General features: G+C 39.0%; 1 protein-coding gene across 1 annotated transcript; it reads right to left on the bottom strand.

Moving 5' to 3' along the window:
• Positions 1-21,488: 21,488 nt before the first annotated feature.
• Positions 21,489-22,079, bottom strand: LOC121873065 (meprin A subunit alpha-like). The gene has a single exon (XM_042376381.1). The coding sequence runs from the start codon at positions 22,077-22,079 to the stop codon at positions 21,489-21,491; it is 591 nt and encodes a 196-aa protein (XP_042232315.1).
• Positions 22,080-25,222: the final 3,143 nt, after the last annotated feature.

The following is a 25,222-nucleotide window of genomic DNA, read 5'->3' as shown; positions in this document are numbered from 1 at the left end:
AATACCAACTAATAACTAAGTCTTTACCACACTAAACTAATACTGCAAGATACGTTTTGTGGAATCTGAAGTTTTTAAACCACAAGGCATTTTAATTATCATACACTCCGGAAATGTAGTCACCACTTAGTGTATTTCTCTTTGTGCTCAATGTAAAAGAATCCCAATATTCCTACATTCATCAGCGAGGAAAAAAAATGTAAAATCAATTTTAATTCCACTGAAATTGTGTTTATAATGACAGAGAGGAGGAATGTTCAACACAGCCCAGAGTGTCTAAACATCATCATGCTGTTTAGAAAAATATAAGTTGGTATTTGGTAATGTCGTCCATGTATGTTTTGATGTTTAAGATATTTTCATACCTCATTTATTAAGAAAATTATTGAATGAATTATAAAGTCAAGGAATCATAACATTAATGAAACCTAACTTTTTGAGCCTCAAGAATTTCATTGTCGCTCAAAATAGCGTTGCCTTTTGATACATTCCCTGCATGTATTTTCATGTAGACAGGTACCACACACACACACACACACACACACACACACACACACACACACACACTAATATGTGTCTATATGTCTCCAGATTGATTCGTTAATGAAGAATAAAAAATATATATTATTTTGAAAATGAATGGAAAGTGATTTTAAATAATTTTATTGTTGGTATATGAAACTAAAGGATTCTAGTTATCCTACACTCCACAAAATTTGAGTTGCCATCTAATGTACACCAAATGCCATCTTGTACAGAGTAATGAAGAACCTATTAAAATATCTTATAATACCAGTGAAATAACGCTTACAGTTCATGTTATTGGTGTTGTATTAAATTTAGAACATAATATTTTAATTATCGTGCACTCCACAACATTCATTGCTGCCAAATGTCATAGATAAGTGTAACATCACTATTTTTTGTTAGGGTATTATCAGTATATTGTTTTAGGCTGATAAATATTTGAAATTCTTGTATAAATATTGAGGAAAAAATAACACGAAAAAACAAACAGATTCCTCTTAATTTGTGTTTACTAATGATCATAATAGTGATATAGGTTTTTTACGACTCTTCAAATGTTAATTATCATACAGTCGATAACATAGTGAGGTGCCAGATATCACGGGCGAGAATAATATGATCAGAACCATTTAATTTTGCGTTTTTATTTTCATATAGATTAGTCATACTTATTCCCACAAAGTAATACCTGCCCCTACTGACTCTTTATTGATATTCCTCCGAGAGAAATATGGCTACTGAATCACTATGTTTTAAACGGATTAAAAGTTTGTTTATACCACCTTACAGTACAATGGCAGTTAATGATAGTTAAACACTTGGTCTAATCTTCATTAATATCTATGCATTAGTTAACACACTGTTGCTTTTAATGGACAGATCAACAGACGGACGGACGAACAGATGTCAAACTTAACTCCTCGTTTCACTGGCTGGCAGAATACTAAAAAAAATAATATAAAAAAATAAAACGTAATCAATTCTAATTTTCAGACCCAACCCATGAGAATAATTTTAATCATCATACACCCAATAAAAAAGAACTGTCAGATGTATAATGACTTCACTATGACACTCGTTTGTTCACCCTCTTGTACTCTCACTCTGTCATTCTCTTTCATTAAAACAAACACATACTTGATCATAATCATTCGTTCCTTCCTTCCTTCCTTCCTTCCTTCCTGATGAGATTTTCAATGAGGTGATATATTATTAATGTGCAATTAGATGTTTTACGTGTCGAGTCTTCTGTTATAATAATGTGTGTGTGTGTGTGTGTGAGAGAGAGAGAGAGAGAGAGAGAGAGGTTGATTTATGTATGTAATTATGTGTGTAGGAAAACCCAAGCAGGTGTTTAGGTCTACCTGGGAAGATCAGCCAATAACATTATAGGAATTTAAATGAATACACATAAAGACATGAAATTTTAACCAATATAAACTCGCAATCCTTTTTAAAGTTTACGAGAAATTATAATTTGCGATCATGTAAAATCGGCAATTATCTAAAATTCGCGATCAACTAAAATTCCAACCGAGTCATCTTATTATTACTCAGAAGTTGACTATTTCCCGAGTGATATTTTTATGGTATTGGCTTCGTAATTATGAGTAATTATGATCAATTGGCTGCCATTAAAATTTCGGCAAAAATGTCGAGAATTTATAATAAGTAACGAACATGTTGTCAAGGCCTTAATATATTAGTGTTTAATTTAGTTCTTTTTTGGGTTAGTGTAGTAATTGGTGTCTGTGTGTGTGTGTGTGTGTGTGTGTGTGTGTGTGCGCCTACGTACACATACACATCACCACAGTAACACTTCACCCCAACACATCACCACAGCAATACATCATCCCAACACATCACCACTCCAACACATCACCACAGCAACACATCATCACAGCAACACATCACCACAGCAACACATCACCACAGCAACACATCACCTCAGCAACACATTACCTCAGCAACACATTACCACAGCAACACATCACCACGGCAACACACCAGAGCAACACATTACCCCAACACATCACCACAACAACACATCACCACCACAGCAACATAGCAATACATCACCGCAGCAACACATCACCACAGCAACACATCACCACAGTAACACATCAGCCAACATCACCACAGCAACACACACAGCAACACATCACCACAGCAACACATCACTACAGCAACACATTACCACAGCAACACACCACAGCAACACATCACCACACCAACATATAACCACAGCAACACATCACCACAGCAACACATCACCACAGCAACACATCACCACAGCAACATCACCACAGCAACACATCACCACAGCAACACATCACCACAGCAACACATCAACACAGCAACACACACCACAGCACACATCACCACAGCAACACTTCACCACAGCAACACATCACCACAGCAACACATCACCACCCCAACACATCACCAACACATCACACAGCAACACACCACAGCAACACACACCACAGCAACACATCAACACACAACACATCACCACAGCAACACACCACAGCAACACATCACCACAGCAACATATCACCACAGCAACACCACCACCAATACATCACCACAGCAACACATTACCACAGCAACACATCACCACAGCACACACCACAGCAACACACACCACAGCAACACACCACAGCAACACATCACCACAGCAACTATCACCACAGCAACACCACAGCAACACATCACCACAGCAACACATCACACCCCAGCACACCCCAACACACACCACAGCAACACATCAGCACAGCAACACACCAGAGCAACACATCACACCCAACACATCACCCAACACATCACCACAGCAACACATCACCACAACAACACATCACCACAGCAACACATCACCACAGCAACATATCACCACAGCAACACATCACCACAGCAACACATCACCACAGCAACACATCACCACAGCAACACATCACCACAGCAACACAGCAACACATCACCACAGCAACACATCACCACAGCAACACACCCCAACACATCACCAAGCAACACATCACCACAGCACACCCACAGCAACACATCACCACACAACACACCACAGCAACACATCACCCAACACACCACAGCAACACATCACCACAGCAACACATCACACCCCAACACATCACCACAGCAACAATCACCACAGCACACACACAGCAACACATCACCACAGCAACAATCCCAACACATCACCACAGCAACACACCACACAGCACCCAACACATCACACACAACTACCAACCACACACAACACACACACCCCCAAATCACCACAGCAACACATCACCACACAACACATCACCACAGCAACAATCACCCCAACACATCACCACAACACACACAACACCACACCATCACACAGCAACAACACCCCAACACATCAATCACCCCAACACATCACCACAGCAACACATCACCACAGCAACACATCAGCACCCAACACATCACCACAGCAACATATCACCACAGCAACACATCACCACAGCAACACATCACCACAGCAACATATCACCCCAACACATCACCACAGCAACATCACCACAGCAAAACATCAGCACCCCAACACATCACCACAGCAACACATCAGCACCCCAACACATCACCACAGCAACACATCACCACACAACATATAAAGCTTCTCCCTGGCCAATATTCCTCCCTGATGTGAGTTATTATGGGGCGAGGGAGATTGTGGCGCACCAGGGAGCCATAGTGGGTTATGGTGGCGCTATCTGGTGGAGCACTGTGGCGTCATGGTGCCTTAGTATAGTGTTATTGTGTTTGTTATTAGCGTTGTCGTCATTGTTGTCTTTATTGTCATTGTCGTTGTTATTATTGTTATTGTTTTATTATTTTTATTCTTATTATTGTTATTTTTATTATTTTTATTTTTGTATTACCAATGCTGCAATTAATGTTATTTAATACCTTATAATACAACACAAACACTGTATCACAAAATTATCTAATGTAACACGGAAAAACAACAACAGCAACAAAACAGGAAAACAAACTATCAATTAAGAAAGACAAAAAAAATACGTGTTTACATTATTTATAAACTGAAAAACATTCCTGTTTATAGACGAGACAAGTGTTTCCAGCTGCCAATCACCCACACACTCTCTGAGCCGACCCCTGTGTCCCGTAAGTTCATTCAGGTAAACTTACGATCTAATTTAACCGTAAGATCGTTTCAGCATTAGAGACTTTCATTCGCTTCCTGGAGATGGTGTTGAAGAGATAAAGTTTTGCTTATTTACACTGTCTCTTAAGAAGGATGGGGAAGTTTCTATGTTTGAGAGACTTTTTTGTTTTTATTGTTCGATACAGAGAGATATTGAGAGTATGAAAGATAATGATGTTGAGAGATAGAAGAAGGAGAGATAGTGTGATAGATAGATAGATAGATAGATAGATAGATAGTGTGTGTGTGTGTGTGTATGTAATTTGAATTTTGTCTCTACACTTCAGACACACACACGCACACACTGAGGGACACGAGAATCCTTACTACACCTACTACTACAGAAGCTCTATCTCTCCAGTCTCTCTTACCTCCAAGAGACAGAGAAAGAGAGAAACATTACTTCACTTACAAGAGTGATTTTAACTCGTGTCTCTTCGTCCTTACAGCAAAGAACGAGACTAATCCCTGTCTACCCTTCCTCAGAGAGACAGTAACTCCTGTCTACTCCTACTCACCACAGAAAGACAGTAACCTCTATCATCTCGTACGAATGGAGAGAGAGAGAGAGAGAGAGAGAGAGAGAGAGAGAGAGAGAGAGAGAGAGAGAGAGAGAGAGGGACAGTAACTCGTGTGTACCCGTCCTCACTTAGAGATAAAGAGACAAAGAGGTAGTAACACTAATCTCCACATCCTCACAGAGAGATAACGAGACAGAGAGACGGTAACCCCTGTCCTTCCGTCCTCACAGAGAGACAAGGATACAATAGGTCTCTCTCAGGCCGGTAATGACGTGCAAACAGTAAGTGACGTTACTGGCTGAGGACCCGAGGGAGGGGGGTGGGGAGGAGAGAGAGAGAGAGAGAGAAAAGAAGAGGAGAGAGAGAGAGAGAGAGAGAGAGAGAGAGAGAGAGAGAGAGAGAGAGAGAGAGATTTAGTTGACCATGGGTATGTTTTTCCGTAGGCTATATTGTATTTTCTTTCTCACATCTGTACCGTTCCCTCTGTTCCCTCCTCTCTCTCTCTCTCGTTCTCTCTCACATCCCTCCTGCTTCTCTCTCTCTCTCTCGTTGTCTCTCGCATCCCTATCTCTTTTTCTCTCGTGACCTCTGACCCCTTCCCCCTTATCTGCCTTAGAGCCTTTGGTTAGTTAGAGCTCATTTGCATACTATATGACGAAATTCCTTAAGAAGTGAAAGGTTTTAAGACTTTGCAGTTGTTCCTTGGTGAAGTACGGAGAGAGAGAGAGAGAGAGAGAGAGAGAGAGAGAGAGAGACTTAATGCACTTTGGTCAGATTCTACAACTTCAATAGAAGCACTAACTTGTAAGTACTTTCTCTCAGGTAAGTACACCCAAAATTTCGAAGGAAAGTGAAAGGTGGAGTTTACTTACAAAATATCGCACTATTTTTAAAATGATTTACTCGGAAATTTCAAAGCCTTTAAAAGTGAAAGTTAAGGCTATACTTTCAATAGAACAAACACTTCCTTTCTCCTGAGAATGATGAGGCTAAAAGAATCCAAACTAAGAGAAAGTCAACCATTTACTTTCAAAACCACTTCCCTCTCTCCTCGGGCTGGCTAACACACTAAAAGACTCTAACCCAAAGTGAAAGCTCTTTACTTTCTAAATCCACTTTCTCTGCGATTCGCCAATTCCTCACGTCAAATTTAAAATCTCTTACCTGACGGGGCAGCGAATTTTACCGAACGACTGATTACTTCTCACCTACGATCACGGGTTTGGGGAAGCGAGAGAGCGAGATATGTAGGAATAACGAATGAGGGAATTAGGGAGAATTACGATATCGGAAGCGGGAGGAGATCGATAGTGTGAGAGATTGAGCTCTGAGGTAATATAGACAAGTGAGAGGATGGATGATGGGGTGAAGGAGGAGGGGGGGGGGATTGTGGGAGGTTGGGAGGGCGGAATGGTGGAAGGGAGGGAAGGATGGGGGGAGAAGAATGAAAGGGTAGAACAAGATAGAAAAGTGGAATATATAAATGCTAAATGTCACACACACACACACACACACACACACACACACACACACACACACACACACACACACACACACACTCACGTTTCTATTTCTCTCCCTCTCTCTCTTTGCTCTCACTTGAAGTCGAGTATGAGGATCAGCCAATGATGAAAATTGATGGAAAGGTCAATACGGGACTGACAGGGTCGTCCTTGGTGGTGTCAGGTGTGGAGCGCGACATATAGTGAGGCTTTCCTCCGCTCCACCTCACCATGTAGTCGGTTAATTTCGAATGTTTTTACAGCCTTATCGAAAGTTACTCCAAGGTGTGAATGTCGATTTAACATTTCTTGAATTAATCTTGAATGTATCCTTGTGCCTCTTCTGTGCCTCTTCTGTATACCATTCTTTGAGTTACGGTAAATTAACTACTATGGTTGTCTACCGTCGTCCATGTAGATAACGTTGACAGTCCAATGTAATTGACTCTGGACATTGTCAGCCTCATTAGGTGCCAGCGTGAATACTGACACTTATCCTCCAGTCTTATCACAGCAGGGTGGGGAGGACCACTGCTTGATAGACGTGCAGGTTTGTTGATAGTTTCAACTCCCTACAGCTGACGCCACTGATACGTAGATTGCTGGAGGCTTTAGAAGCACACCTGATCAGATGTTGAATCTCCCCATCGATATTCGCTGTGGTGGACAGGCTGGAGCTAAGGTACTGGAAATGGTTAACGTTGAAGACGGTGGTCCCGTTAACCTGTATAGGCGATGGAGGCGTGGCTGAATCAGGGGCGGACTGTAGCCGAATCTATATCTTAAATATTACTTGTTCCTAAAGGCCGTAGTGTGCAAATGCGTAAGCGTAAGTTATGAGGACCTCCTGCAAGTCGCGATCAGTGTGAGCGACGAGGGTGAGGTCGTCAGCATATTGAAGTTCAATGCCGGAAGCGGCCGACACCTCTGTTCCTGCCTGAAGTCGTCTTATGTTAAAAAGTCCCTTCATCAGGTATTGGATGTCTACCCCGCCGGCCAAACTGGCTCTGGCGCAGTTAAGAAGGCGGCCAAGGAAAAGAAAAAGAGAGATGATGTCAGTATATACAGTATCCTCGTTTTACACTCGTTTGAATGGGGAAGAACTCCGACTGGGTGCATTTATATAGGACGCTGACGTGGATTTGCTCATAAATGTGATGCATTTTAGTGAGCAACCAAAACAACTGAGGATCCGTCAGAGGGCTTCCCTGTCGACCGAGTCAAACGCCTTAGTGAGGTCGATGAAGTCCACTACAGGTCACGGTGCTGTTCTTTGTTTTTCTCCTGTATAAGGTGAGGAGCAGAGATCAGGTCAGTGGGGTCGCGCAACAGTCTAAGATCACATTGCCTGTTAAGCAGGACAAGCGAGAATCTTGCTAATTATGGAGAGCAGCGAGACCCGCGGTAGTTGTCGCTATGTGATCTGTGGCCCTTGTTCTTACATATGTTAATGGTGTTAATACACTCACACACACACACACACACACGTTCTTCCCACCACATCTCCATATATAATGCAGATCACTAGAGAGGTCGCCTGGGAGATGTGGTCGTGATGTTGCTGGCAAGTTGTTGTTATGTTTTTATGTATGATAAACTCACGAGCCCTGGTCTTTACCCCCGCAATTTTTTATTGACTTTTTCGTAAGTTTACCTGTCTGTCTGTCTGTCTCTGTCTGTTTGTCTATCTGTCAGTCTGTTTGTCTGTTTGTTTGTCTTGTGTGTCTGAATGTCTGCCTGTGTGTCTGTCGGTTTGTCTTTTTGAAGATCTGTCGTTCTTACTCCTTGTCTTTCCTTTATCTAATTTGTCTTGCTCCTTCCGCCTGTCTGTCTTTCTGTCCGTCTGCCTTAATATTCGTCTGTCAGTCTTGCGTTCTTTGTGAGTATGACTGTTTGTCTGTCTTACTCTTTGTCTGTTTGTGTGTAAGTCTTATTTTTCATCTCTATATGTTTTCCGTTTTTGCATTTGTCTGTTTTGTTGAGGAGTTTTCCGCCTGTCTATCTCATTAATTGTTCTGTCTGTCTGTCCAATTCTTTTTCTATCTTTCTATGTTGGTGCTGTCTTGTTGAGGAGTTAACCTGTCTGTCTCTTTGCTTTCTCTTTCTGTCTTGTTCTTTGTCAACATGCGTATCTGTCTGTCTCTCTGTCTGTTGCTTTCTATATACTCTTTTTCTACGAGAGAAGCGATGAATCAACCTCTAAAACTCTTTATATATACACACGTTTCTCAGTACAGGTGTGATACTTTAACCTCTCTCTCTCTCTCTCTCTCTCTCTCTGCTTCTGTTTACGCATTTTTATATAAACGAAAATATGAATCATTCTCACTTTTTCTTTTTCTCTATTTACATGCATATACATTACAGAGAGAGAGAGAGAGAGAGAGAGAGAGAGAGAGAGAGAGAGAGTAATGATATCACTGACAACATTTCTTTTCTTTTCTTTTTTCTGTTTTTCAATTTTCAGTTTCAAAGCAGTACGTCATTCTCCCCTCCTCCCTCGTCGCTACTCTTCTGTTTACCCGACAAACAGGGAGACAGGTCCTACGTAGAGAAAACTCTATCTCACATTTTAGTTTAGTTTTTAGTTTTTTTTTTATTCGACCTTGAAGCTTTAAAATATCTGATTTAACAGTCTTAACCTTGATGTGTATTGTGTGTGATATTATTGTGTGTGTGTGTGTGTGTGTGTGGTGATACGTTATTTATGCCTGAAAGCACGCAGAGAGAGAGAGAGAGAGAGAGAGAGAGAGAGAGAGAGAGAGAGATCACAACTCACCTAATATAACAAACAAAATTATTCCTTTTTAATCTTGTAAAAAAAAAAAATTAGTTTTCTATGACATGAAAATATGCTAATTAACAGGTAAATTAAATTATTTACAGAGGGTAATATTGTTGAAGAATAATTACCAGGTTATTACTTATTTTAATGTGGGGGAGAAATAAGGTGATTAAAAGTTGGTGAAAAAGGGAGAAAAATAAGAGGTAGAGGAGATAAGAGGAAGGTAAAAGAAGAATATGAAGGAAGGAAAGAAATTGGAAGTGATGGAAGAAGATTAAAGGAAGAAAAATAAAGAAAGAGAAAGAAAGAAGAAGAATAAAAGGAAACAAAAGAACAAATAAGAATAAAAGAAGAGAAAGAAAGAAAGAAGAATAAAAGAAGGGAAAGAATGAAACAAGAAGAAGAAAGAGAGAGAGAAAGAAAGAAAGAAAGAAAGAAAGAAGAATAAAGGAAGAGAAATGAAGAAACAAGATAATAAGAAATTAAAAGAAAGAAGAAGAATAAAAGGAGGAGAAAGAAAGAAAGACGAATAAAAGAAGAGAAAGAAAGAAACAAGAATAATCAAGGAAGATAAAGAAAAATAACAAGAAAGAAAGAAAGAAAGAAAGAAAAGACGAAGGTAGAATAATTAAAAAAAGATAATTACATGAAAGTCAAGTTACGACAGAATTTCTTTTTCTCTCGTTTTCTGTTGTCTGTCTGTCTGTCTGTCTGGTTGCTGTCTGTCTATCTGCCTCTTCCTTTGAATATTCGTTTCTTGCTTTTTTCCTGTCTCTGTCTTTGTATATTAATTTTCCTCTTTCACTACTTCTGTTTGTCATTGTATATTTTGTCTTTCTTTCTGTGCTCTTTCATTCCCCCTCTTTTTCATTCTAAGAGAGAGAGAGAGAGAGACAGAGAGAGAGAGAGAGAGAGAGACAGAGAGAGAGAGAGAGAGAGAGAGAGAGAGAGAGAGAGAGAGAGAGAGAGAGAGAGAGAGAGAGAAACATTAATACACAAAATGAAAGATTGTGTAAGGAAGAGAGAGAGAGAGAGAAAGAGAGAGAGAGTTAAATAATAGGTGTAATGTATAGATATATAGGAAAAATAGATAGAAAAATAGAAGCAAATAAATCCTGAAGTAAATAGATAAATACACAAAAACAGAGAAACAGAGAAAGACAACAAGAAAAATTAAACAGACAGACAGAGAGAGACAAATAGACAGGCAGAGAGACAGATAGAATAACACAGTGTCCTCAGTCTCTCAGTTAACTTAGACTCGCGCATAGGAAAGCAAACCTGGTACCTGACGTCATAGCTCCTGAAGGCTTTCCTGGAGAGAGAATTTAATGTTGAATTCCAGCCTTATGTCAGGATCCGCCCAGCTGTTAGAGTGACCTCGTAAAGCACTGTCTTACCGCCGCTGGGGGTGAGGTTAGTGTACCTAAGGCAATCATGGGGTGGGTGTGTGGGGAGGGTTGCGGGTTATCGTGTTGGTATTTATGGTTGGGGTGATGTGGGTGTATGTGAGTGGGTTAGGGACGTGTTTGGATATAGGTGTTTGTGTTGAGTGATGTGGGGATGTGTGGGTAGCATTGTGGGTTTCTGTGGGTGGGATAATATTGATGTGGGTAGTTATGGAATGATATCAGATTGTATGGGAGTCAATTTCAGTATTGTCAAATGTGGACGGGTGTATGGGCGGGTTGTGGGCGTTAGCGTATACATTTACAGGTGCTTTAGGGTGTAAGTGGGCAGTGATGTCACTGGTGAGTGATAGGGAAGAGTCATGAATACACTTACAACAATACCTGTAATCTGTTTATCACTACTGTACAGCCATATTTAGACAGGTGGGCCGCCAGAGAGTGACAGAAGACCTAGTACTTTTACCGACCTGCTGGAGATGTTTGTCAGTGAGGGAGATATTTGTCAGGAATGCCGACAACACTAGTCACTAAACGTCTTTATTGAGAGAGAGAGAGAGAGAGAGAGAGCCGACTTACACTGATTATTTCCTTCAACATCGCCAATATAATCACCTCCCATAAGAAACTCTCTCTCTCTCTCTCTCTCTCTCTCTCTCTCTCTCTCTCTCTCTCTCCCCTTCTGTATTTAGATTCTTGCCTCGTCTCTCTTTCCACGAGACTGAGAGATAATACGGTTTAATTTTTTTCACACTTGTTTTAAAGACACCTAAACCTTGAGTGACATTAAGACGTTCAAAACAAGATTTGGAGCCGAGGGTTTTTTTTTTTTCGGGGCAGGTGTCAGTAGCGTACAGGTGTTTGTCTTGTGTTTGGATGATGTTTTAATCTTACCTGGTGTTTGTGAGTTAACGAGGGTGAGAAGAAGGAGAAGAAGTAAAGGAGTAAGAAGAGAAGGAATAAGTAGAAGAAGCAGGAAATAAAAGACAAAAGGAGGAAAAGGAAAAAAATAGGAAGAAGACGAAATATTAGGAGTAGAAGGAAAACCTAAAAGGAAGACAGAAAAAGAAAGAGAGAAAGAGAGAGAATAAACAGGCATACAAACAAACATAATACAATATGTTAATACAAGGACAGTCAACCTACATTATACATTATATAACCCAGGTAATGTAGAAGGTAACTCCCCTAACTAATTAACGTGAATGAAATACCGCCCATAATATGATAATGACAGGTAATTAGACTGTGTTCTGTCCGTGGTCAGTGTCATGTATGTGTTTTTCTAATTAATTTTGTGATTGTAATTGTATTTTAGGATTGGTTAATTTTTCTAGTGAATATTGTGATTATGCTTTTTTGTAAATAATTTTGTGATTGTATTTTTTTGTAATTAATTTTGTGATTGTGTTTTTGTAAAGATTTTGTTATTGTTTTTTGTATTAATAATTCTGATTTTATTTTGTATTTAGTTTTTATAATTAATTTTGTTATTGTTTTTGTTTGTATTATTAACTCATTTTATTTTGTATTTGATATTTGTAATTAATTTTGTTATTGTACTTTTCAACTGTACTTTGTAATAGCGTTGTGTGATGGCATCCATTAATATGGGTATATGTAATTTTAGCTTATATGTGTATTATGAAATGTTGCTGTAATTGTGTTCTGTAATCACTGTGTTTTAAAAGCTTTTTATATTAGGTGGCTTTGAAGTACTGCTGAAATGACCTTGTGATTAATGAGATAGATAAATAGATAGATTGATAGATAGATAGATAAAGTAATAAATAGAGATAGAGAGACAGACATAAAGATAGATAGATAGATAGACAGAAAGATAGATAGATAGATAGATAGATCGATAGATAGATAGATAAGATAGATGCAGACAGACAGACAGACAGACAGGCAGAGAGAGAGAGAGAGAGAGAGAGAGAGAGAGAGGTTAAATATTAGATCAATTAGAAAATAAACTATTATAATAATATTAAGTGTGTTGTGATTTTAAAAGTTCTGAGTAATAAATTTTTATTTGTTTGATTTGTTGTTTAATTTTCATGTAATTTTAATTTTATGCAGATATTTTTCTTTTAATGCCCGGTGATGAGTTTTAATTCTCTTTTATGTGTTTTGTGTTTGTTCAAGCAGCTCTGTTTTTGTTTGTAAGTATTTTTGTCTTAAAGTATTTCTTTGTTAATAATATAGATATTGTTTGCTTAAGTATGTATTTTTTCCATTTGTTTCGAGTCTTTATGAGGATTTGTTTGTTAAATAATAAGAATCTTTTTTTTTCTGTCCTTTGGTGCTAAAGTGTTTATTTGTTTGTCTGTTCATGTTTTAAGTATTGAATTCCTTTTTAAGTTGGAATTATGGCCAACTCTCTCTCTCTCTCTCTCTCTCTCTCTCTCTCTCTCTGTATCTATCCTTCAATTAACACACACACACACACACACACACCACCCACCCACCTAAAAACCACCCTGTCCAAGCGAGTTGAACAAACAATAGAAAACAAAAATATCGTTAATTACCTCTGACAGTCCTTGCCCAAACATAGGTACTGAAGCCGAGAGATTGTGAGAGTTACACAGTGGTGAATATTCTAGCTTTGAGATAAGAAGAGAGAGAGAGAGAGAGAGAGAGAGATATGGATATGTATTCTCACACACATTCATATATAGGCCTTAAATGTGTACAAATATACGAACTCATAAAATTTACGTGCCCGAAAACATATTTTTTCTACTTGCGCTGACAAATTTTGGGGGAAATTTTCTTGCCCGGTTATTTTATGGGAAAAATTAATTAAAACTAATAAAATATTGAAATTCATTGCGTTTATCAGCTTACAGATCTTTAGTGTCCGTCTAAGTGACTTCTACTCTCATACGGTCAATTTTTCTTGTTTCCTTTTCATGTTCATGTTTTCACTTCAATTTGTAGCACAAGTCAGTTTATACAGCAACCAGTGGGAGCTTTTACATAGACTTTTAGGTCAGGTCATTTTGAGATTAGACCAATAGAGAGAGGAGGGATCAGCCGTAACTTCATGATTTGGTGTTAGGTCAAGTGCACGCACACGCACACTCACAAACATACACAAATGCACACATACCTACAATCAGACACCCACACAGACGCACACAAACACACACAAACCAACAATTAGACACCTCCACTCACGCACACAAACACACATGCATACAATCAAACACACTACCCCCCTCCCCCCTCCTCACACATGGGGAAAATTAAACACGATTTTTACATTTTACCGAAAATTCCTTTTTTTTCGGGTGAGGGAGGAAGGGGGAGGGAGGGAAGTAGGAGAGGGAGGGTTGGAGGAGAGGGGAGGGTAGGGTGGGAGGAAGGGCTGGAGAGGGAGGGTAGAAAACCAGTCCGAATAATTTGCATACCATTTTTTTAACGTAATGGGTTAGTCGTTCCCATGGTTGTACTTTACGATTTTTTCTTTCATAAAACGAATAACAGTGACATTGTCGGTTCATAGGCCGGGGATAATGCGTGATAGCTGTTGGGGTTTTATTCCGGGTGCTTCGGTGCTTCAGTGCTTCGGTACTTCGGTGCTTCGGTATAATGTTTAATAAACCCCGTGGGTAAAATGTCATTATTTTCATGTGTGTGTGTGTGTGTGTGTGTGTGTGTGTGTGTGTGTGTGTTTTGATAATTACAACTGTTTGTCCTTATTGCTGCCTGACGCTGCCATTTCATTGAATTTTAATGGCACTATGGCACTTTGTTATAATATAGTGTCAATTGCACTCTTTATATTGAAGGTAAATATTAATGGTGTACTCTGTTAGATGGAATATTAAGCGGCACTCTTTAATTACAAAGAATCTTTTTAATGGCAGTTTTAAACTTTATTATTAATGGCACTGAATATTTTTCTGTGGCACTTTATAAGATCTCTAAACAATAGGACTTTGTTAAATTAAAAAAAAATCCTATATGATTTCAATCCATACACTATTTATACTGTATATGAATTTGCACTCTATAAACTATATTTTAATTTTCACGTAAAAAACACATTCCTAAATGATATAGTAATGAGTGTTTGTTTGTAGGTCTGTTTCGTTTGTCTTATGAACTCGCCATCGGTGTTTAAAAAAAGATAATTTATTCTCTAATTATAAAAAATAAACAATTATCAATATATTATTTTATTTATTTATTAATTTGTATAGTTTAATTCTTAGTAAATTTCGTCGTTTGGATTTTAGCCTCGACGTGGCATATAGGTGAGAGAGAGAGAGAGAGAGAGAGAGAGAGAGAGAGAGAGAGAGCAATTGTTGTGGAGGGTTACGACCTGACATCATGGGGCCAGTGAGGGGAGGAAAAGAGTAGGAGGGTGAGAGAAGGGAGGGGGAAGGGAGAGACACAAGTGGAAGGGGAGGAGAAAAGTGAGGGGAAGGGTGAGGGGAGTGGGAGGGGGAGAGACAAGTGGAAGGGGAGGAAACAAGTGGAAGGGGACGGGAGTTGAGGATAAGAGAGATAGGAGGAGGGGAGGGGAGGGGAGGGGAGTGAGATGGAGGGATGAGGTGAGAACTAACACGAACGATATAAAAAAAAAACCCACACAATGTAATGAAAATTTAGATTTATTTAATTTACTTGGTAAATTAACTGTGATTAATGTGATTATTTACTACCGGCCGCACTTAAAGGTGGCCATTACGAATGGGCCACACTTAACGATATTCAGCACTGGTGGGCCACACATAACGATATTCAGTATTGGTGGCCACACTTCACGATATTCAGTACTAGTGGGTCACACTTAACGATATTCAGTACTAGTGGGCCACAATACAAAATGCTAATTACTTTTTGGCCACATTCAACAAAAATGCCCAATAATGCCGGGGGCCACACTTAAACAAAACGCTCAGTACTAGCGGGCCACGGAGGAGTGTGCATGACCAGCTGGCTTCATAGATGTGTTTGTTTTTGTTTTTTGTTATAAGAGTGTCCTTGTTATGGTCGTGAGGGTGTTCGTATTTGTAGCAAAGGTCAAGTTAGTTGAGTTAAAGCAAAGGTCAAGTTAGTAGAGTTAAAGCAAAGGTCTTGGGTTTGAGAATAACTATGACTGAAATATAAAACCTTACGTCGATTTTGGTTTTGTTTTTACCAATTATCTTTTTTTATGTAACGTGCTAGAAATAAATTGTCTATTCTTTGGGATATATATATTTTTTAATTAGTTTTGATATTAAACCTTACGCCGATTTTTGTTTTTTACCAATAATTATTTTTATTCGGTGGATTAGAAATAAATTGTTTATTTTTTTCTTCTGGATGTTTTTTTTAATTAGTTTTGATTATAGTAATAAAATCTGATGGAAGAAATGTATATTTTTTTCTGTTTATTTTCTCCTACAGTGGAATTACTCTTAAGTAATGTAATGATTGGAAATTAACCTTAAGATTTTAACGTTGTGTTTAGGAATTTAACTTTGGAATATAATATAATGGTTATAATTTAACACTAAAGATTAGACTTTAACCTTGTCATTACAATTCAATCTTAGACAATAATTTAATGATTGGAATTTAACCGAATGACTAAAACTTAACACCATGATTGGAAATTAACTTAAGAATTAATTTTAACCGTATGATTAGAATTAAACTTCATGATTAGAATCTAACCTGACCTAACCTAACCTAAAAGCGCGATTAGATTGAAACTAAATGGCCAATACTTGAAAATACCAATCTTTCCCGAGACTCAATATCCTAAATGAACAGCCAGTCGTAAGTCCAATCCGCAGATCCAGCCATCAAGAAGTATCATCCAATCAGGTAAGGTCCTCGTCGTTGAGTGGCTGATCTGAGGGAACAACGACCAATCACGTACACCGCTGTTGCTCTCCTGGTGGTGATTGGTCGAGAGTGTAATGTCTTATACGAGGTTTCCATTCCGAGACGTAATGTGATTTCATTGATTTCTCTCTCTTTCTCTTTCGTTCTCTCTTTTTCTCTTTCTTTGTCTGTCTGTCTGTCTTATCTTCTTTATGTGTCTCTATTTCATTATCATTCTCTTTCTATCCTTCACTCATACTCTACCCACCCTAAGACTTAGCGCAGGATAGACAGATAGATAGATAGATAGATAGAAATGAGAGACGGATTGCCAGAGAGAGAAAGAGAGAGTGAGAGAGGCGGAAAGTCCCTGAATATTTCCGCCCCTTCTGTCCTGGTTTGAGCGGAAAGTGGGGGAAAATATTCAGGGAATTCCCCAAGCCGATGGGAAAGTTTGTCTTTCCTCGCTGAGAAAAGAAAGCGAGAGAAAGCAATTTCGAAAGTTTTTTGGAGTGTCTCTCGATGACTCTTGCTTCTCCCTCATACTTGTCCTGACACCTGACTAAGTATATTATGCCTTACACCTGTCCATATGTCAACTTACAGGTGTGTGTTATATCTCAACACCTGTCATTATGCCAACTTACAGGTGTGTGCTATACCTCTCAACACCTGTTTCTGTCAGTTTACAGGTGTGTGCTGTATCTCTCAACACCTGTTTCTGTCAGTTTGCAGGTGTGCGCTATATCTCCCAACACCTGTTTCTGTCAGTTTACAGGTGTGTGCAATACCTCTCAACACCTGTTTCTGTCATTTTACAGGTGTGTGCTATATCTCTCAACACCTGTCTCTGTCAACTTACAGGTGTGTGCCATCCTCCCAACACCTTCTTTATATCATCTTAAAACATATATGGTGTACATCTTTCTTTCCTATTCTCTTTATCACTATCTCAGTTTATCTTGCTCTCTCTCTCTCTCTTTCTCTCTCTATTTCTTTCACTCACTCAGTCAGTCAACTCACTCACTCACTCTACTACACTCTCACACAAGCACCTAATTAACCACATTCAATTATCCCAAGGACATTTCCAGAAGATAAACAGTACAGCGTCTCCCACACCATACGGTATATGCCTCTTATAGTCTATATAGTGTTCTCCTATAACTTAACATTATAGGAGTTAGTAATGACACACTCAAGGCTGGAGTTTCTTGGCTGTAAACAAAGACTCAGTGTGTTGTCTTGTGTTTTACGAGTGACTGTCATGTTTGTTGTGCCGAGTCGTATGTATGTATGTATGTATGTATGTATTCTGTCATCCACTGTCATTTCTGTCAGTTTTGTCTGCCGTGTGTACCTGCATGGTGTTATACGGGAAATATATTCTGGTAATCCTTGCATGAGAGAAAAAACCTAACTTGTTTTCCAGGAATTTTACCCCAAAAAATTAACTTTCAGGTGCAGCGGGTTATCACACACACACACACACACAGCGGCACTAGACAGGCAGGCTTTCAGAACTCATCAGTACAGTATGGAAATTTGTGGAAGAATGAAAATATTCTTAAACAGCTTTCACAGCTCATCAAGTCTTCATTGAAGCTTAACACACACCTGGCAAACACATTCCCACATATGACTTAACAACAGTTCACCACCACTGTCAACACATACACACACACACCTGACAAATATAATTCCACCCAAATATAACTTGCAACAGTTCACAAGCAAAGTCAACCCACACACACAACTGATATAGCACAGATAAACTTCAATAGTCAGTTTTATATCCTCTTCATATCTTTCTATCTCTCTTTCTCTCTCTCTTTCTCTCTCTCTGTTATCTTTATCTCTCTCTGTCTCTCCGTCATTTTTTTTAGAGAACAAAGCTTTGACTACATAGCTCACTGCCTCACGCTTTTGTTACTTTATGCAAAATAATGAAATAAACAAGAAAGGCAGCACCAAAAATCCTAGAGCCGTCAATAGAATCGCTGATCCACCCGACTGAGGCCAAAATCGATATCGTTCCCCAAACATAAGAGAGAATTTGCGTGGATATTTTGGTTGCAATCTGCCGAGTAGAGAACTTGAGCTATCGGGTGGAAATCATTAGCCTACGGACAGACATGGACACAGATAGACAGAGGAATAGAGATGGACAGACAACGGACATAGACAGAGGAATAGAGATGGACAGACAACGGACATAGACAGAGGAATAGAGATGGACAGACAACGGACATAGACAGAGGAACAGAGATGGACAGACAGAAAGACAACGAACACACACAAACAGGGGAATATGGACAGACAGGGACATAGATAAACAGAGGAATAGATATGGACAGACAACGGACATAGACAGAGGAATAGAGATGGACAGACAGAAAGACAACGAACACACACAAACAGGGGAATATGGACAGACAGGGGCACAGACAGATAGGGGAGCAGAGTTGGACAAAACTAACAGACAGACAGACAGACAGCAGCTCCCTCCCTCCTAACCCTGCCCTACCTCTTACCTGGAGTTGTTTGTATTACTCATGAGGAACTAATAAGTGCAGGTGTTGAAGACGCAGGTGAACTATAGCGCGTGTGTGTGAGGCCGCCGCGAGTACCTGATGACTTTTAGCTTGGACACTGCGCTCTCTCTCTCTCTCTCTCTCTCTCTCTCTCTCTCTCTCTCTCCACTCCTCCCTCCCTTTCACACACACACACACACACACACATACAAAGCACTGACCCAGGAGACTCCAATAAGGTACTCAGTGAAATTAACCTCAACCCCTCCCCCCCCAGTACCTATTTAATCTATCTAATTTGTCTGTCGCGAGTATCAAGACGTCGGCGCCTCATTTGCAAATTGGACGATAAGAAAGAAAAAAGAGAATGATGATAAACCTGATAAATGAAGGGGGTAGAGGAATGGTGGATAAGGAGGTATAGAGTTTTGATGTAAAGAAGATTAAGAGAAGGAAGAGAATAAGGGGTGTAATGTATTTTCTTTCTCTCTTTCTCTCTCTTTTTCTTTTTATCTTTCTCTTTCTCTCTCTCTCTCTTTATTTTTCTGTCTGTCTGTCTCTCTTTTTCTGTCTTTCTGTTTCTCTCTCTTGGTTTGTTTGTCTTTCTGGTTGTCTTGCTTATTCCCCTGGTTGCTTTTATTCTTTTGTTTTGCTCCTTGTTTGTTTGTTGTTGTTGTTTTTTAAATTTATCTCCTTCCTGGGCTGTCTGTCTGTCTGTCTGTCTGGTTGTATATCTGTCGATTTACCTATCTATTTAAACATATATACATATATGCATACATACATACATACATACATGCATACACACACACATACATACATACATGCATACAACCCATTATCTCATATTACCTTGAGTTAATTCAATTATCACAATTAAAAAACAACAACTCATACTAATTGCAGTGAAGGTTACCTGAGTGTTAATTAAGTACACAGGTAAGTGACAGTGTGAGGTAGTGTGTGTCAGTGAGTAACATTAGGTCTTATAACACGTGTGAGTCGTCCCGTTAATACACTTAGTGGCAACTCTTCCAACAGACGTGAAAGGTTGCTGTTTTATTTTATTTTTTTTTTATCACTGAGTCTATTTGCTCGTCTGGGAATCTTTCTGTCTTTCGTTATCTCTCTTTCTGCTTTCTTTTGTCTTTTCTTTCTGTCTTTATCTCTCGTTTCCCTGTCTCTCTCTTTCTTCTTCTCTCTCTCTCTCTCTCTCTCTCTCTCTCTCTCTCTCTCTCTCTCTCTCTCTCTCTCTCTCTCCAACTTTCTCCAACTTTCTTTCTTTCTCCTCCCCTTCTCTCTCTTTCTCTTTCAACACCCCACAGATGACCTGTTCGTTACCTGGCCAACTCATTATGGTAATTAGGACCGATCTACCTGGCGGGGATTCAGAGGCTGAATTTAGTTTTATAGTTTGTGTTGTGTGTGTCATGTTTGTATTTGTTTGTTTGTTTGTTTGTTTGTTTGTTTACATCTGTTGGCACTTATTTGTGGTTCTGTGGCTGTTTGTGGTTAATTGTGGGTGTTTGGTGCCCTGTTTGCAGTTGTTTGGTTTGTCTTGATTAGTGTTTTTATTTGATGTTTTGTTTGTTAGGTGCCTTGTTTGTCTTTGTTTACGTCTGTCTATGCTTCTGCTTGAATAATTGTTTGCTGATGCCATGTTGGTGTCTTATTTATTTGTTTGCATTAGTGTTTGTAATTTCGTAGGGTCTGTTAAATTGTTTGTCTTTTGTCTTTATTTTTTTATTTGCTTGTTATATTATGTGGCATGTTTGTATTTCTTTTGAGATTACACACACACACACACACACACCTTAGGTCTAAAATCAACTAAGATAACATTTATATCCTGGAGAGAGAGACAGAGAGAGAGGGAGAGAGAGAGAGAGAGAGAGAGAGAGAGAGAGATATGTTAATTATGCAAATCCCCAAAAATAATACAGGAACTCGGGTACTTTAGGAAATAAAATCTTAGAATAATAATGGTCAGCTTTTAAAATATTTTTAATTCACTTGCTTTCGTCGTTTTGCTTCTCTTGTGGTTATTGTAGTTATCGTCGTTGTTGTGGTCGGTGTTATATATATGTTTGTTGTTGACGTAGTATAAATAAGGAAATATATTTTGATTAAAAAATTAAAGGAGGTAAAGTGAGGTGAGGGAGACACATCAGGGGCTGAGAAAGGTGTTGAACCAGTAGAGGTAAGGCACCGCGCCAGGCAGGTCGTCGCCCAGGTAGTGACCCCAACACATGTACAGGCGGTTGAGACGGGCTCGATCCGTGGCGCTGAAGTCTTCCCGCTGACCTAGAGTGCCGTTGAACTCCTTCACCTTTAGCAACATCGTCTGGATGTTGTCGTCGACGGAGAAGATATTGTTGTTGTAGTGCAAGAGGCTGGTGGGGTCGTAGGGAAGACCCAGAGTCATCAGGAACCCAAAAGCACCCTTAAGCTTAGCGTACTCCAGATGGTGGTCCTGCTGGATGGCTTCCATATCCACCAGCAGGTACCTGACACGGTTGTAATGTCTCTGTTCGGGGTAGAGGCCGGCCAGCAGCAGTATTTGGTGCATCAGGTGCCATTTGGAGACAGTGCAGGAAGGGCCTACGAGGAACAGTTGCCGGAAGGTGAGCGTATCGGGTTTGTAGCCGATGTTGGTGGAGCAGGAGCCCTTGGACGGTTTAATCATCACCCGGTGAACTTCCTCGTCACTCTGAATCTCTATGAAGCGTACACAGGAGTGTATGCTCAGATACCACATAGCGAACGTGATTTTCTTTTGGGTAACCTTGTCCAAGTGGGGAGAAAACTCGTAGGGGATGGTGCCCCCGGGCCAGTAGTGTTTACTGAACACCTGCAAGCCGATGCCGAAGTTGGGGTGTTCATGCCCCAGCGAGCTGTACACCGCCCTCACCACCACCAGCCACAGCAAAACAGCCGAGAAAAACTTTAAAGTCATAAATAATTTTGTTTAGAACGCAAAGGCGGTTAAAGAAAAATAAATATTAGTGAATGTTGTTTACACCTCCTAGTATAACATACTGGCAGATGGCCATCCTGGAGAAGGATCTTAGGCATGGTCTCCAGCTCCTGATCTGCCACTCATAATAATTGACCTATGAACACATTATCCAAATTCTTCAGAAAACTTCTCTCTATGCTTGAATTAACGACGCAAATTCGGGGTCAAAAGTCTTGAACACTTGACAGTATTTGGCATGTAAGTACCCGAAAATCTTAGGTATTAAGGAGAGTTTTATCCCATTTTGTGGTTCAGGCATAATATGTGATGACAATTAGTGTTATTAGTATATCCCATTCATATATGTATAACTCAGAAGTAGATGCCAGATATTGCTAAGTGTTCAAGACTTTTGAACATGTATCAGGGTAACTACTTACAAATATTTACAATTCTACTCCAGAAACACTTTACTGTCATATATTATGTCGGGCTCTCCCTTCAACAGACTGACCATCATACCATAACAATATCTTAAGAGTCTTCCAACATATCACCTTTAAAACTTCTATAGGCCAGTGAAGGTTAATTAGCTTGGTTAATCTCTCCTCAGTGTTGGATCTATGGCCTGTTTGCTCCTCTTAGTAATATCTTTCAGTAACTACGGACACCAGATTTGATTACCAGATTCGAAATGTAATCTGACGAGTACTACATAATTATTTTGTGATAGCCCTTAATCAGTATAGGTAAAAGGGGGTGAGAAGGAGATGGAGAGGGAAGGAGGCAGATGAGGAGGAAGGTAGGTAGGTAAGGAAGTCAGGGGAGTGAAGGAGGGTGGGGAAGGGAGTAGGGAGGTGAGGGGAAATGACGAGGATGAAAAGAAAGAGAGGTGACAGAAAGGGGGATGAGAAAGAAGGAGGATTGGGTTAATAGGGAGAAAGGAGGAGAGGAGGGAAGACAGGTGGGAGGAGGAGAAGGAGGAAGTAGAATTTTAAAGAAGCTTTTTTTTTACTCTCTCTTTCTACCTTCTCTCCCTCTTACTTTCACCCACGCCTTCACTCTCACCTTCACTCTCACTTTCGCTCACTTTTATTCACACTTACATTATCATTCTTTATTTCACTCACATATTTGCTCAAACTCACACTTTCACTTGTTTTTACTCAAACCTTCACTCTCATTTTCACTCACTTTCATTTAATTTTGCCCACACCTTCACTGAATCTTTCCTAACCCCCTTCACAAACAGACACCTTCACTTGCATTTTTCCCCCATATCTTTACTCTCACTTTCACCCACCACGACAACACCTTAGAATGTTTGTTATTAAGTCGGCCAAGATGCGATTCTTCCACTCGGGGGGACCTTCTGTTGGCCACCGGGAAGTTCTTAGCTAGTAAATAGAGTTGGTTAACGTGTGGTGTCGTAACTAAAGCCTCGGGGCCAAGATTCTCAAGCATAGGATAATTTTTTTTCTTTTAAGTTGACAAGGGAATTTCCTCAGTTATGATAGTTTGCTAAGACGTATTTTACATACATATATATTTTTTTTTATTAGAGCATGAAGTAGTTATAATATAATATCGGTATTTAAATAGTTGTATAATGATTGTCTTAAATGAATTGAGTTAGAAAAAGGCGAAAAATTATTAATGTTTTCAGTGGCTTCACCGTGGCCAATCTTCTTACCTTCAATGACGTCACAGCCAAATGTCGACGTGTGAATTTTTAGGGAACGAATATATATATATATATATATATATATATATATATATATATATATATATATATATATATATATATATATATATATATATATATATATAATTAAATATAATTAAAAAAGGCGTGAAAATACTTCATAAAAATCAGGCTTTAAAATTGGTGAGCGTAAGTTGGTAATTTTCTTAATATTTAAATCATGCAGTTAGGTGTATAATCTTACGACCTCACTTATGAGGGAATATAAACTTGCGACCTTTTCAAAATACAGGTGCTGGAGTGAGAGGGAGAGAGAGAGAGAGAGAGAGTGAGAGAGAGAGAGAGAGAGAGAGAGAGAGAGAGAGAGCGCACAAGACAAACAGACAGACATAACAATAACAACATTATCATCCACACAACAATAACTTCGGCACAATATCACAACATGTTCTCTAATAATTAATTGCTTACGTGATATAATTAAAATCTATTTGAAAATGATTTATGTGGCGTCAATTATAATAATAAGAATTTCTTAGTTATATTCAATAAAAATATCACCGACTCATCATCGCTTTTGTCAAATATAATATAAAAAAAATCTATAAATTAATATTGTATTGACGACTCCAGGAAAAAAATCTACCCTAATTAAAATAAATTCGAAAAGAAAAAATAAATATTGATATGTAAAACGAAAATGTATGAACTCGAGGGAAAAAAATCTGTGTTGGGATTCTCAGTTTTATGTAAATAAATTATTCTTAAGTAAAGATGAAAGAATTTATTTAAATACAGTAGTTCACTTAAGATACGATGAAATTATAGATTCTTAAAAGTCTTACGTTCATTTTTTCTCGTAGATGTGAAAACTACTTAAGTGATTCATTCTTACGACACCAGCATAGAGTCTCAAGTGTCCATACGTGTATTCCCCTTAAATTGAGAGAAACGATTTATCTCAATTATACCAAATCACTTTTATTACTCCAGCAATATGGCGTCATAATAACACCAAGACTCACACATCCTTGGGGGGGGGGGGGTGATTAGGACGAATATTATCACTGCATGAACCTTTGAGAATACAGCGGTTTTTTATTTTACATCTTTGTTAACTTCAAGTGTTCTTTGTTGTTTACCTTTATAATCAACCTTTGTTCTTGTGCTGTTGATTTATTTCGAGAAAGATATTAACCTTCGTTTGAGTTATAAGAAAATAACTTAATTTTTTCTT

This window comes from Homarus americanus, unplaced genomic scaffold (genome assembly GCF_018991925.1).
Source record: "Homarus americanus isolate GMGI-L3 unplaced genomic scaffold, GMGI_Hamer_2.0 scaffold11022, whole genome shotgun sequence".
Taxonomy (NCBI): Eukaryota; Metazoa; Arthropoda; class Malacostraca; order Decapoda; family Nephropidae; genus Homarus; species Homarus americanus.
The sequence above is the reverse complement of the archived record's forward strand: the minus strand, read 5'-3'. Positions and strand labels throughout refer to the sequence as shown.